The sequence below is a fragment of the Oncorhynchus nerka genome, linkage group LG17 (assembly GCF_034236695.1).
Source record: "Oncorhynchus nerka isolate Pitt River linkage group LG17, Oner_Uvic_2.0, whole genome shotgun sequence".
In the NCBI taxonomy this organism is placed as follows: Eukaryota; Metazoa; Chordata; class Actinopteri; order Salmoniformes; family Salmonidae; genus Oncorhynchus; species Oncorhynchus nerka.
In genome coordinates, this window is record NC_088412.1 from 13,157,082 (window position 1) to 13,171,969 (window position 14,888).

The 14,888-nt window shown below is 42.7% G+C and overlaps 1 protein-coding gene across 1 annotated transcript; it reads right to left on the reverse strand.

The window, feature by feature from the left end:
• Nucleotides 1-2,307: 2,307 nt before the first annotated feature.
• Nucleotides 2,308-13,956, reverse strand: LOC115119702 (tripartite motif-containing protein 16-like). The gene is made up of 6 exons (XM_065002976.1): nt 13,288-13,956; nt 12,393-12,488; nt 5,138-5,371; nt 4,815-4,974; nt 4,630-4,689; nt 2,308-4,402 (listed from the first exon to the last, which is right to left on the reverse strand). The coding sequence occupies exons 1-6, from the start codon at nt 13,882-13,884 to the stop codon at nt 3,885-3,887; spliced, it is 1,665 nt and encodes a 554-aa protein (XP_064859048.1). The 5' UTR covers nt 13,885-13,956; the 3' UTR covers nt 2,308-3,884.
• Between the last annotated feature and the right edge of the window lie 932 nt (nt 13,957-14,888).

The following is a 14,888-nucleotide window of genomic DNA, read 5'->3' on the forward strand; positions in this document are numbered from 1 at the left end:
TTGTTCTGTCCAAATGTAATATTTCTGGTTCCAACAGCCGTGTCTTTGTGAGACGTAGAGTAGGTGAACAAATGATCTCTGCATGTGTGGTTCTCACTGTGAAGCATGGAGGAGGAGGTGTGATGGTGCTCTGCTGGTGACACTGTCAGTAATTTTATTTAGAATTCAAGGCACACTTAACCAGGATGGCTACCACAGCATTCTGCAGCGATTCACCAACCCATCTGGATTGTGCTTAGTGGGACTATCATTTGTTTTTCAACGGGACAATGACCCAACACACCTCCAGGCTGTGTAAGGGCTATTTGACCAAGAAGGAGAGTGATTGAGTGCTGCATCAGATGACCTGGCCTCCACTTGATTTGTTTAACACGTTTTTGGTTACTATGTGATTGTAGAAAATAGTAAAAATAAAGAAAAACCCTTGAATGAGTAGGTGTGTCCAAACTTTTGACTGGTACTGTATGTTAAGGGGATTGTTCACCCCAATAGAAAGGTTCATACCTCTAAATACCATCTCATTAGATGGAGCCATTTCCCCCCATTAGTTTGGGATTCAGACCTGCAGTCATCTTGATATCAGACCACTTTGGAGAAGTGATCCACAGACAGTAAATCTATTGAAAAATAAATGGAACCTGGATCCATTTCATTCTATTAACATGGTTTATGTGTTATAGCAGTAATGGGGTTAAACTGATATTAAAATGACAACTCCATAGGTGGTACCAGGTCAGGGGAGTTCATCTCTGCTCCCAGCATCCCTGGGACAGTACTGATCAACATAGCTGACCTGATGCAGAGGTGGACCAGTGATGTTTTCCTCTCAGTGGTGAGACTTACCCTTCCATTTGAAACACCTTTACCTGATGAGATCATACAAGATGTTACAGGTTTATTGTATGTGGAAACAGACCTGAGTTTAAATACTGTTTATCATAATGTTGAATACTTAATAAGCTTGATTAAGTTTGTATTCCCTGGCTTTCGTTGTGCAGCTGGAGGATGAGGCCCTCATCACCTGTTGTGACGGGTCCAACAAATATCCCCCAGTGAAGGCAGGGTCCTGTCTCATCCAACACTTCAATGACTCTTATGGAAGTGAGCATTATCTAACATTAATTATTTTGTCTTATGAAATTATGTTGAAAAAGAATGTCAGTAATGAGGGAATAAAATAAATCCAGTACAACCATTACCTCTCCTCTTTCACATCCCTCTATCATCACTCCATGGGGGAGTACAACCATTACCTCTCTCCTCTTTCACATCCCTCTATCATCACTCCATGGGGGAGTACAACCATTACCTCTCTCCTCTTTCACATCCCTCTATCATCACTCCATGGGGGAGTACAACCATTACCTCTCTCCTCTTTCACACCCCTCTATCGTCACTCCATGTGGGAGTACAACCATTACCTCTCTCCTCTTTCACATCCCTCTATCATCACTCCATGTGGGTGTCCCAATAATCTCTCCTTCCTCCTGAAGTGTAAACAAATGTAAAAGCATTGGGTTGGTGTTGGCATGGGGTAGAGGGAGTTTACATATACCAGTCATTTCCTTTATAATCCATGAAGGGTAGTGGACAAGTTCACATTTAGAAAGGAGAGATAATTGGGACACACCCCATGTGTCCTGATAACTACAGGAATTAAACCATATTGAGGGTATATATAAATAAATATAAGAGAGAGAGAGAGAGAACATCAGGTAAAGTTGTGGAGATGAGGGTATATGTGATCAGAACCCCTCCAGTCTGGTTAACCACAGTTAGGTCCAGTATAGACGATCAATACAAGTCACCATTTAGAATGTGACCCAGTTCAATGGGTCTGAACAGAACTGGGGGATGTCAGACATGAAGTTGTCTAAACACAACTGGAATGTCATTAGTTTGTGATTCATTGTTAATGGATTTTCAATTAGGAACACAGAGGAACAACCCTGACAACACACATAACAAACTAACAATAAAAACAAAGAGGAGGAAACCACTAAAGTCATGACCATATTGTCATGTTGTAATGACAGGGAGAAACAATCTAACATCTAGAACACTACTTTAGATCTGGTCTAATAAAGCCTAGTGCACTACACAGGGAATAGGGAGCTATTTGGAACAGAGACACTAACTCCTGTATGAAAATCTTTCTCTCCCTCATCTGTCTGATATATCTGCCAATTTCCCCTCCCATCCTCCCTTTTCATTCTATCAGCCACACCACTAGCTCACCTCCACACAATACATTTACAAGTTAAAGAAACACCTTGGAATAAATAGCAAAGGAAAACTATTACTAGATAAAGATTAGTGGTATTTTTTATTTCCCATAACCATAAGTCATATTTAATCACTGAACAGTAGCAGACCTAACTTCATCTGTTCCTGACTCTGGATAGTGGATTAAAAAGACCATCAATCTCCAATGATATTAAAGTACTATTCTGAACATTACTGATATACTGAGGCAAGTTAAGATATCTGCTGGTTTTATTGTTTGGTCAATACCACCACCTGCTGGACAGGTTTAATGTTGCGTGACTGAGCAGTATTGGAGGATAAAAGATGCCAAATTTAGGGCCGGTTTCCTGGATCTCTACATTGAACATACGTTTTAGTCCAGGACTAGGATTCATCTGTGTCTGTCCCATATAGTTTAGTTAGTTACTTAGTGATACTACCTGTTCAATGCCACTGAGGAGAATTACATAGAGACAGAGACCCAATTGAGAAAACATATCGATGGTTCTGAATGACAACCAATATACATCAACACTATACACCATGATTCATGGAAATGTCAAGATTAAAACTTTGTATTTGATAAAAAAACAAGTACATTACATTTTAATTCAATGATACAGTCAGGCAAATTATTGTACAGAAAAACAGACCATTATATCTGGGGACCATCAACACCAGCATGACTAGTATCTATGTGGACCCTACTACAGTTTAACCAGCTCAGCTATAGACTATACCAGCATGACTAGTATCTATGTGGACCCTACTACAGTTTAACCAGCTCAGCTATAGACTACACCAGCATGACTAGTATCTATGTGGACCCTACTACAGTTTAACCAGCTCAGCTATAGACTACACCAGCATGACTAGTATCTATGTGGACCCTACTACAGTTTAACCAGCTCAGCTATAGACTACACCAGCATGACTAGTATCTATGTGGACCCTACTACAGTTTAACCAGCTCAGCTATAGACTACACCAGCATGACTAGTATCTATGTGGACCCTACTACAGTTCAACCAGCTCATCTATAGACTACACCAGCATGACTAGTATCTATGTGGACCCTACTACAGTTTAACCAGCTCAGCTATAGACTACACCAGCATGACTAGTATCTATGTGGACCCTACTACAGTTTAACCAGCTCAGCTATAGACTACACCAGCATGACTAGTATCTATGTGGACCCTACTACAGTTTAACCAGCTCAGCTATAGACTACACCAGCATGACTAGTATCTATGTGGACCCTACTACAGTTTAACCAGCTCAGCTATAGACTACACCAGCATGACTAGTATCTATGTGGACCCTACTACAGTTTAACCAGCTCAGCTATAGACTACACCAGCATGACTAGTATCTATGTGGACCCTACTACAGTTTAACAAGCTCAGCTATAGACTACACCAGCATGACTAGTATCTATGTGGACCCTACTACAGTTTAACAAGCTCAGCTATAGACTACACCAGCATGACTAGTATCTATGTGGACCCTACTACAGTTTAACCAGCTCAGCTATAGACTACACCAGCATGACTAGTATCTATGTGGACCCTACTACAGTTTAACCAGCTCAGCTATAGACTACACCAGCATGACTAGTATCTATGTGGACCCTACTACAGTTTAACCAGCTCAGCAGTACCAGAGAGCCAAAGTCCAGGATAGAGGGGCTGAGTGAATGTGGTCTGGACTCTGTGGAGGAGGGACATTGTGTCAGAGACACTATAGAAGGACAGAGTACCTGCCTTGTGATCCAGGTACACCCCTACTCTGGAGGACTGAGGGCCTGATACTTTAGTCTTAACATTATTGTGCCTGAAATAATAACTACCATGATAACACAGTAAACTCCAGGACTTGTGATTGTATCCAAATGCACCACCATTACCTGTCTCTGTTCTGCTGATGTTTTTATATGAGACTGTTATATCAACATCCTCCCCACTCCACTCCACCTCCCAGTAACAGCGTCCAGACAGACCCTCTCTACACAGAACCTGCTCATAGGCAGTAAATCTGTCTGGATGATCAGAATATGGTTGGTCTTGGCCTGTACAGGTCACCTTCCTGTTCCCTTTAGACAGAGAGAGGGTTGTGTGTACTGTGTTTGGGTCCAGTGTGAGCTGACAGGAATCTGGGAGAAGAGCAGAGACCAATGAGGGGAGTTAGAACAATAAGTTAAGTCAGATACTGTATCTACCCTGTCTTTGATTAGATCAGAGCAGAGATCAAATCAGAGAACTATGAGGAGTCAGATACCCAGTCTTTGATTCGATCTACTATTGATATGTATTTCTAGAGGGATTGTTAGGAGTGTCAGTAAAAAGAGACTGTTAGTTACTTCACAATAAAGAGACTCACATTGTAACAACTGTTCTCTGGTCTTGGGCTCTGGAAGCAGTACAACATCCACTATATTCACTACAGACACACGAACACATTGACAGAGAGAGGGAATGTTATCATCATACCATATTCCACATGTATATGACTAGTAGGGAACTTTCAATGGTCTAAAGTTGATGTTCTTATTATTTTCAACACACCTGTAGTGGAGATCTTGGTCCATTCTCCTTTAAGGAAGTCTTCTAGTTTCTCTCTCAGTTCAGACACAGTCTTACTCACATCTCCAAAGTACTGAAGAGGACGGACAACGATGCTGGGTAAGTCTGAAGATACACTGATACTGGAGAGAGACTGATAACTCTGGAGAGAGAGAGAGAGACCGACAGACGGACGGACAGACGGACGGACAGAGAGACATAGGTTATTCAGGGAGAGAGAGAGAGACAGGACAACATAATGATTGAGATTAATAGTTTCACATTAAGTTAATTTCATATCACATGTAACAAGGCAGTTTAGTTACCTGGAGGAAATGGATGTGATCCTCTGTGTGTGAGAGCTGCTCCAGCTCAGTGCTTCTCTTCCTCAGCTCAGCTATCTCCTGCTTCAGTTGATCCAGGAGTCCTTCAGCTTGACTCACTTGAGCCTTCTCTTGGGCTCTGATCAGCTCCTTCACCTCAGAGCTCCTTCTCTCAATGGAGCGGATCAGCTCAGTAAAGATCTGATCACAGTCCTCCACTGCTGCCTGTGCAGAGCGCTGTTGAGTGAGACAGACAGAGAGAGAGAGACAGAGAGAGACAGTGGGTACAGTAGCCTCTGCCCCACTTTGAGTCAGAACTCTGCCACCCTGCTCTCCAGGTCCACCAGGCCTTGTCCCCCTCCAGGACAGGCAGGTACAGCACCGACACCCTCAGCCAGTGACGCCCTGAGCTGAAAATAATTCAATAACTTACTCTGTAGGTCCACAAGCAGACCACCGGGGGGGTTGAGAATGGACCGTTTCTGGCAAAGGGAGGATTCTGCCAAGTTGTTGATGATCAGCACCCTCCCTCTGTATGACACTTGGGAGAGGAGCCACCTCCACTTCTTCAGCCTCGACACCACTTGTGACACTCCTTCCCAGTTCTTCCTAACCCACCCCTCAGAGCCCAGATATATACGGGGCCCTCCGCCTGACTGGCTGTCAGCTCTGGATCCAATGAGAAGTCTGAAAACAAGGCCTCTTCATCCGCAAACTCACATTCTTCCTCCTCCATTGGCACAATAACTTCCTCCTCCTCCCCAGTCTGCTCCCCTGCACTTCCTCCCTGATCTGTGCCTCCTCCCCAATGACAGGAAATATTTCCTGTGATGAGCCCACCAAGCCCTTACCCACTGGAGTCTCTGTTACAACAGCAACCTGCCTCAGCTCATGTACCCCACCACTTGGTCCTGCTCTACTCTCCTCCCTCCTGGTACCCCCTCCAATAGCCTGCACACCACCACTTGGTCCTGCTCTACTCTCCTCCCTCCTGGTCCCCCCTCCAGTAGCCTGCACACAACCACTTGGCCCTGCTCTACTCTCCTCCCTCCTGGTACCCCCTCCAGTAGCCTGCACACCACCACTTGGTCCTGCTCTACTCTCCTCCCTCCTGGTCCCCCCTCTAGTAGCCTGCACACCACCACTTGGTCCTGCTCTACTCTCCTCCCTCCTGGTCCCCCCTCTAGTATCTTGCACACCACCACTTGGTCCTGCTCTACTCTCCTCCCTCCTGGACCCCCCTCTAGTAGCCTGCACACCACCACTTGGTCCTACTCTACTCTCCTCCCTCCTGGTCCCCCCTCCAGTAGCCTGCACACAACCACTTGGTCCTGCTCTACTCTCCTCCCTCCTGGTACCCCCTCTAGTAGCCTGCACACCACCACTTGGTCCTGCTCTACTTTCCTCCCTCTTGGTACCCCCTCCAGTAGCCTGCACACCACCACTTGGTCCTGCTCTACTTTCCTCCCTCTTGGTACCCCCTCCAGTAGCCTGCCCCATAGCAGAGCTAGACCCAGCCTCTGCCCCGAGTCCTAGTAGGCTGGACAATAGAACCAGTCAAAACATCCAAAGAACGTTGTCTGAGCTGGAACACTAGCGAGGCCATAGCAAATGAATTGAAACAAATCTTCAGTGCCTCTTCTGTTGATGATGCTTAGAATTCTATTTCCCATAAGCGGCACCAAAGAACATCTACCTTTTTATTTTACCACTAAAACCTGTTCTTAGGACGAAGCTGAAAAATAACAACTGGTGTAGAAAGTTAACATCTGCACCTCGATGGTGCCAAGTGTGTTTATGTCTGCATTACCAGGAAGTAGGAAAGAAATGCCAACTTCTGACTATTTCTGGTCTAGCGATCGATAACAGAAGAGGACGCTGCCCAACCTTATGTCATTAGAAAGAGGAGATAATCCTGATTAAAATGGTGTCTGACATGAAAACATCTAAATATACACATTGTGAGATATTTTGTGAAATAAACAGACATCTATATTTCCCCTTTAGGAAACAATGGGAGAGATTTTATTTTTACGTATTAACTATTATCAATTGGGAACAACATTGTACGCTGCCCAAACTTACATCATTAGAAATAATAGGTTATCCTGATTAAAATGGTGTAGAACTTCAAACCATTAAAATAAATACATCTATTCGAGATACTTGGAGAAGTAGACAGACATGTCCCTATTTTCCCTAAACAATGGCAGTCTGGAAGTTATAACAGCAGTCTTTTATTTAACCAGCTTACCATTTATCTACTACCATTTGACCTTTTGTGTTAAACATTTAGTTGTTTGTAATCTAGCGGTTAAAAGCGTTGGGAATGTAACCGAAAGGTGGATGGTTCGTATCCCACTGCCGACTAGGTGAAAAATCTGTAAATCGCCTTTTTTTAGGCAGATTTAGTCACTTGACCCCAGCGGCTCTGGATAAGAGTGTCTGCTAAATGACTCACATGCAAACGTAAACTAGGCCTCTGTAAAAGGGCAGCAGGTAGCTTAGTGGTTAGAGCGTTGGACTAGTAACCAAAAGGTTGCTGGATCAAATCCCTGAGCTGACAAGGTACAAATCTGTTATTCTGCCCATGAACAAGGCAGTTAACCCACTGTTCCCCAGTAGGCTGTTGTTGGAAATAAGAATTTGTTCTTAACTGACTTGCCTAGTTAAATAAAGGTTACATTAAAAAAATATTAAAGCTTGGCAATAACTTCTTAACTTTTCATTTTTCAGACAGACTCCTCTGAATAATAAATAATAATAAATCAAATAAAAAACAGTTAAATGCTAAGTACTGTGCATAGGTTTCATTTTAAAAATAACAATAAATTTAGTACTATAATTGTATTTACTAACATAATATTATTAGTAAAATAATTCTAAGACCTGTTTTTAGTATACAACTAATAGGAGCTGGCAGGGTGAAACATCACCTAAAATAAGACCTGTTTTTACTATACAACTAACAGGAGCTGGCAGGGTGAGACATCACCTAAAATAAGACCTGTTTTTACTATACAACTAACAGGAGCTGGCAGGGTGAAACATCACCTAAAATAAGACCTGTTTTTACTATACAACTAACAGGAGCTGGCAGGGTGAAACATCACCTAAAATAAGGCCTGTTTTTTTTTCATGATTACTATTAAACTACAGCAAACAGCAGTCATATATATAACATTACCATAACTGGGCTCCATTGCGGATTTAATGTACTGACTTAGTTTTATGAGAATAAGGCGTTAAAAAGGTCATGTGTCCAGCCTAGTCCCTACCCTTATAACAAAGTGAAAACGTAGTTTCCATTAAACTCCCACTCAATGTAGACATGAAAGAACATCGCAGTTTGCGGGAGAGTAGTGGGTGAAACCATTCACTTCTGGAAAAGGGGTGGTAAATAAAGTTAACTTTAATTTTGTGTTACTGAATTCATAAAAATATTTGCTGCCATTATAGTAAGGTTGGTAATACAAAAAGTCTTCGAACTTACAATTTTTGCATTATTATCTTTGAAAGAACAACTAGTGGGTTTTGAGTGTTTCTCTCCTATTTGGAAGTTGGTCTGCCTGCTCCCCAGTCTGATATTCTGAGAGCAGTGAACGTGTGACTGTCCTGGCAATGCCTGTCATCACTGTTTGATATCTGTTACTGCAGATAAAAACAGAGTCAACCTGAAGTGTGGGTGTCCGTGTGCCTTTCTTCTGGGGGGCTATGTGAAGATGGTTACACCCTGCTGGTCCCACTTGTCTGCACTGGCATTATGCCCCATGTCCCCACATCAAAACTATCTGTGCTAGCAAAGCCTGCACACCACCCTTCCCCCTGCTTAACCTTGAAGTTTGTTAAGAAACAAACACTTGTCTACGATAAGAAACATGTTGAATGGATTGTGCATCTAGCTGAGAGTAAACAAAAACCACTTGCACATTTAGCAAAACGAACCAACTCTTTTACGGATCTGTTTGTTCGTAATAAACTGAGGCAGATTAGACACCACTACTCTTGTCGAAATCGGCATCAACACACCCCTCACAAAAATCACACTGGTAACAAGACTCACCGTTTACATCAACAATCACCTCCTTGTTCTTTCTGGAAACAGAGTGTATATGTTCTGTTCTCACCTGTTCTCCGACCATGATCAATAATTCCCCCACAACATTCTCCAGAACGCACCTGAAGCGATAGCGTTTCTTCTCCACTCGGTTGAAGCCATCACGCCGCCCAAACAAACTACCCTACTCCCCCCTCAACTCTAACTGATAAACAGTGGAAACCAAGTTTTTTTTAAACTCCACCATGATCAAATTAATTTGGAAAACATGCAAGAAACAAAGAAAAAAGAAGAGTAACCCTCCTCATGAACCACAAAACCCCCACAGACCAACTTCTTTTTCTATGATATAATGGCGGTCCACAAACCAACATTAAAAGGTTTTTAAATGCTCCTACCTACCTCAGTACTTCTGACAAAATAATAAAAGAGCCCTACTAACTTCTAACTTCCCCATCCCCAAAATCCCTTCCAACCCCCCCCCAACCCGGTCCAACCTCAATGACCCGACATGTCAATCTTTCCCTCTCTTCAACATACATATAACAATATAACAACACAAGCTCCACCGTTTCATTGACAAATACCCTCCAGACACAAAACATTCACATGCTGCCAACCAGATGGAATTACCAGTTGAATGGTTAATTTCCTAAACACAATCGAGTAAACACCACCTCTTCCTTCCTAATCGGACCTTTGAATCTTGGTCCACCGACCTTTCTTTGGAGGGCATATAAATGCCATCCCTTGTGCTCAGAGCCCCATCTCTTCTGCCACACATCTATCAAAATGTCTCTGATCTCACATTTGGCCTCACCTTCTACCCAGTGGAACATTAATATCAATTATATCTTGTTTCAAAGCTCTTTTAGCTAACTGGTGTACAATTTCATTCCCTTCCACACCTGAATGTGCCGGGACCCAGCAGAATCTCACTACTACACACATTCTCTCAATTCTCCATAATAACATTCATCTCTACAACTGTCCAACCAAAACCACTGCCTTGTCTACTAGTATATTCCCAACAGTCATCTAGAACAGTAGCAGTGGGATGCTCAACCTCACAGCCTTTCAACCCAATAAGCTAATGACAATTTATTACGTCGTATATCCAAAGGCATCTCACCTGCCTCCACTAGTAAGACACATACAGATGTTGATTTAAATGCACCAATACATATCCTTAAAGCTGTATACTGGATTCTGTCCAGCTGCTGAAGCCAAGTCTTTGCTGCTGTTCCATAAACTATACACCTGTAATCAACTGTTGTCCTGATCAAAACTCTATAAATATCCATCAACGATTCTCTGTCAGCAGAGACATCATTACAACACTGAACATAGACATAATATAACGTATCTTCTTCTTTGGAGTTTAACATCAGTTGGCATCCAATATGTTGCATTACCGCCCCCAACTGGAATATAATATAAATATATGTAACTTTGTGATACAAAATGGGAAAAGGAACATTTCATATTTTTAAAATAAAAAAACACCCTTCCAACTAACCCTACACTCATTAAAAACCCACTAACCCATTCCACTACTTTGACTCTATCTGGTCCTGCACCATGACAACGGCCTGGGAGGACGGGACACCACCACTCAACACACCCTGTAAATCTTCTGAAGTCAAATCTCGTATGACCAAATACTTCTCTGCAGTTGCCACCACAACATCTATTTTATGTGAACGCTAAGAAGGCAACCTTACTGAAGCATATATCACTTGTTGTCCTATCCCTCTGTGCTGCACAGATCTACTACTCACAGGGATCCTCTCAGGATCCCTCACCATTGACCCATCCTCCTCTACTTTCTTCACTGCCTCAGCATACGACACCTTCTGCACAACTCTGACTCTAGTCACCTGAACCTGCCTCTCTCTCACCGGACACTTCTGATCCCCAGCAACATGGACACCCCTACAGTTGACACACAACTTTATCCACCAAAACTACACAATCCTCTTTCCCATGACCTCCTGCACACTTCCCACATCTTGGAATCTCCCTCCTACAAAATCTTGCAACATGACCATAAACTTTGTACCTGAAACTCCTTTCAATGGTGCCCTGTTCCTGAGAGTAAAACAAGAAACAGATCTTGACCCAAGTTGTGTGACACAGAGCGCCCACTCCCTCTGGTCAGAAGAAACATAAACCAATGTGACAAGTCCACTACAGATTACCTTCACTGATTCAACTGACCCCAACTCCTTTCCCCCCCAACCTGAAACCACACATGGATCTGCCAAAAGTCATGCATCCACTTCCTCCAACAATGTAACTCCTACTGCACCAGATTCTTCTTTATCATGTCCATTGATGTCAGGCTCTGGTTCTGAGGTCTTCACCACACCTTCTACCTCACTTAACTCTCCCTCATTCATTTCCATTTCACCTCCAGAACTCAGTCTGGTGACCGGTTCACTCTGTTTGCACTTGAATTATAACATTTGAAATGTCTCTATTCTTTTGAAACTTTTGAGAGTGTAATGTTTACTGTTAATTTCTGGTTGTTTATTCATTTTTGTTTATTTTTACATTTACATTTAAGTCATTTAGCAGACGCTCTTATCCAGAGCGACTTACAAATTGGTGCTTTCACCTTATGACATCCAGTGGAACAGCCACTTTACAATAGTGCATCTAAGTCTTTTAAGGGGGGGGGGGGTGAGAAGGATTACTTTATCCTATCCTAGGTATTCCTTAAAGAGGTGGGGTTTCAGGTGTCTCCGGAAGGTGGTGATTGACTCCGCTGTCCTGGTTTATTATCTATTTCACTTGCTTTGGCAATGTAAACATATATTTTCCATGCCAATTAAGCCCTATGAATTCAATTCAATTGAGAGAGAGAGAGAGAGAGAGAGAGCTCCATGTTAATGTATAGGGGACATCAGTCGGTCATGGTTACTCATGACCGATGAGGTAGGCGCGCCTGCGACTTCAAATTCAGTGTTGGCCCAATAGGGAATGTCCACTTGGTGTAACGATCAATATGTTGGTTTCTCCTGCAGTAGACCTGGGTTCATATCCCGTCGGTTACATTTAGCAGTCTATTGTCTGAAAGGGGTCCAAGCAGCCTGTTACCAACAGTGGGGTCAGTGATATTGGATAGGGGCCCCTCTCCCTCTCTCTGAATGGGGAAGAAAGTGAAATGGTGTGTTTCCTCTGGTCAACAATACTCACCTTGAAAGACTCCACAGCCTGTTGGAGCTCCTTCAGCTCCTTCTCTCTCTCCTGGAATCTCTGCTGGACCTTCTGCTGACTCATCCCCAGCTGCCTCTGTGGAGAATCACTCTTCAATGAGCTATCAAACTTTATTTGTCCAGTAGATCAATAGGTAAACCCTTCCAACTAGTATAGTCATGTGACATAGGGTCCATAGAGAGGAAGGTCTAAAATGTTGATGGTCCCTTTACAATATGATATTATGTGTCACACCCTGACCATAGTTTGCTTTGTATGTTTCTATGTTATGGTTGGTCAGGGTGTGATCTGAGTGGGCATTCTATGTTGGATGTCTTGTTTGTCTATTTCTATGTCTGGCCTGATATGGTTCTCAATCAGAGGCAGGTGTTAGTCATTGTCTCTGATTGGGAACCATATTTAGGTAGTCTGGGTTTCACTGTGTGTTTGTGGGCGATTGTTCCTGTCTCTGTGTTTTGCACCAGATAGGGCTGGTTTTGGTTTTCAACGTTTATTGTTTTGTAGTGTTCGTGTTTTTATTAAACGTGAATCAATATAACCACGCTGCGTTTTGGTCCGCCTCTACTTCACCCCAGGAAAACCCTTACATTATGTTGCTCTGTGAATTATTATAGTTGTTATGGTAGGCCTACAGATATCAAGGGGTTGAGACTGAACGTTTGACTCATAAAAGGGCATTCAGAATGATAATAGTGTTTGACTTTAGAAAATTGTGAAACTTTTGGTGAAAATGGTGAATCTCAAGGTTTGTGTTCATATTTGTTCTGCTGAGGATCACTTTCATTTGAATGATCTCATATTCAAACAGTTTTAGTTCATACTGTATCTTTAATTCTTTGTTTATCAGAAAATCACCAAGTTGTTCTGGTCTTACCTGTTTCTTAGTCCTCTCTGCTGCAGCTGACACTGTATCATGGCCTTTATGTTCATCCATCAAACACTGATAACAGATACACTGCTGATCGGTACGACAGTAAACCTCCAGCAGTTTGTCATGATGAGAGCAGATCTTTTCCTGTAGTTGTGCGGTGGCTTTGACCAGTTTGTGCTTCTTGAAAGCAGGAGAATCATAGTGAGGTTGGAGGTGAGTCTTACAGTAAGAGGCCAGACATGCCAGACAGGACATGAGGGCATTCTGCTTTCTGGTCCCAGTGCAGAAATCACACGCCACATCTCCAGGTCCAGCATTGCACAGAGTAGGAGGGGGAGCAGCCTGGAGTCCTGTCTTCTTCAGTTCCTCCACCACCTCAGCCAACATGTTATTTTTCCTCAGATTAGGCCTTGGAGTGAAGGTCTCTCTGCACTGAGGACAGCTATAGACCCCTTTCAGAACATCCTGATCCCAGCAGCCCTCAATACAGATCCTACAGTAACTGTGTCCACAGGGAATAGCCACCGGCTCCTTCAGTAGATCCAGACAGACAGAACAACAGAACTGGTCCTGGTCCAGCAGAACTCCCCGCTGAGCCATTTGGACGGTTGTTCACTCTCACACAGACAGACGACAAAGTTTCATTTCCACAGAAGCGAGTTTGTGAAGGGGAGTGACTTCCTGGTTCTGCAAGAGGGGCTGGGTTAGAGGGAGGGAGGGGTTAGAGAGAGAACTGTTTTCAATGTTAATAGAGACAAATATTTTAGTTCCCAGGTTAGGACCCTTAATATGGAATACATTAAGTAGAGTGGTTAGATTATATAAAGGGTAACAGTTTATTTTTGAACCTTTATTTAACTAGACAAGTCAGTTAAGAACTAATTATTATTTTCAATAACAGCCTACCAGTGGGTTAACTGCCTGTTCAGGGGCAGAACAACAGATCTGTACCTTGTCAGCTCGGGGGTTTGAACTTGCAACCTTGTGGTTTCTAGTCCAACGCTCTAACCACTAGGCTACCCTGCCGCCCCAAGTAGTACATATGTATAATGTTTTTAATGAATGCCGTAATGTCTTAAACTGATGTGATATGACACTAACTATTAGCGCCCATAATAACTCATACGTGGTTGTAAAACTGTACAATGTGTTATAGATAATTAGCTACAATCGGTGGAGGGGGACTTGACCTGGATACAATGTACTGTATGTGAAATGAATACTGTATGTATTGACTGATCATTGAGAATGATGTAACACTTTACATTAGTGTCTTTATTGGTGTGGAATTGGTCCTGTTAGTACAGTGGTTTAACAAGTACTGTGATGCCTCATTATTCCACTGTACCAGCAGCAGTAACCCAAACCAGTAATAAGGCTTCTGTCATGGAAAGTGGTACAGGAAATATAAAGTAAGGATTTATACATGTCATCTATGATATACTGTATGTAATGATATGTCTGTCTTCTAGATGGTGTTCTATACTGTATGTAATGATATTTCCCTGTCTTCTAGATGGTGTTCTATACTGTATGCAATGATATGTCTCAGTCTTCTAGATGGTGTTCTATACTGTATGTAATGATATGTCTGTCTTCTAGAT

Excerpts from the sequence above, each read along its gene's own strand:
- LOC115119702 (XM_065002976.1), bottom strand. The coding sequence starts at position 13,884 with ATGGCTCAGCGGGGAGTTCTGCTGGACCAGGACCAGTTCTGTTGTTCT. Across the intron at positions 12,489-13,287 it reads CAGAGAGGACTAAGAAACAG|AGGCAGCTGGGGATGAGTCA; the intron begins GTAAGACCAGAA and ends GATTCTCCACAG. Across the intron at positions 4,403-4,629 it reads CAGAGAACAGTTGTTACAAT|ATTCCTGTCAGCTCACACTG; the intron begins GTGAGTCTCTTT and ends CTCTTCTCCCAG.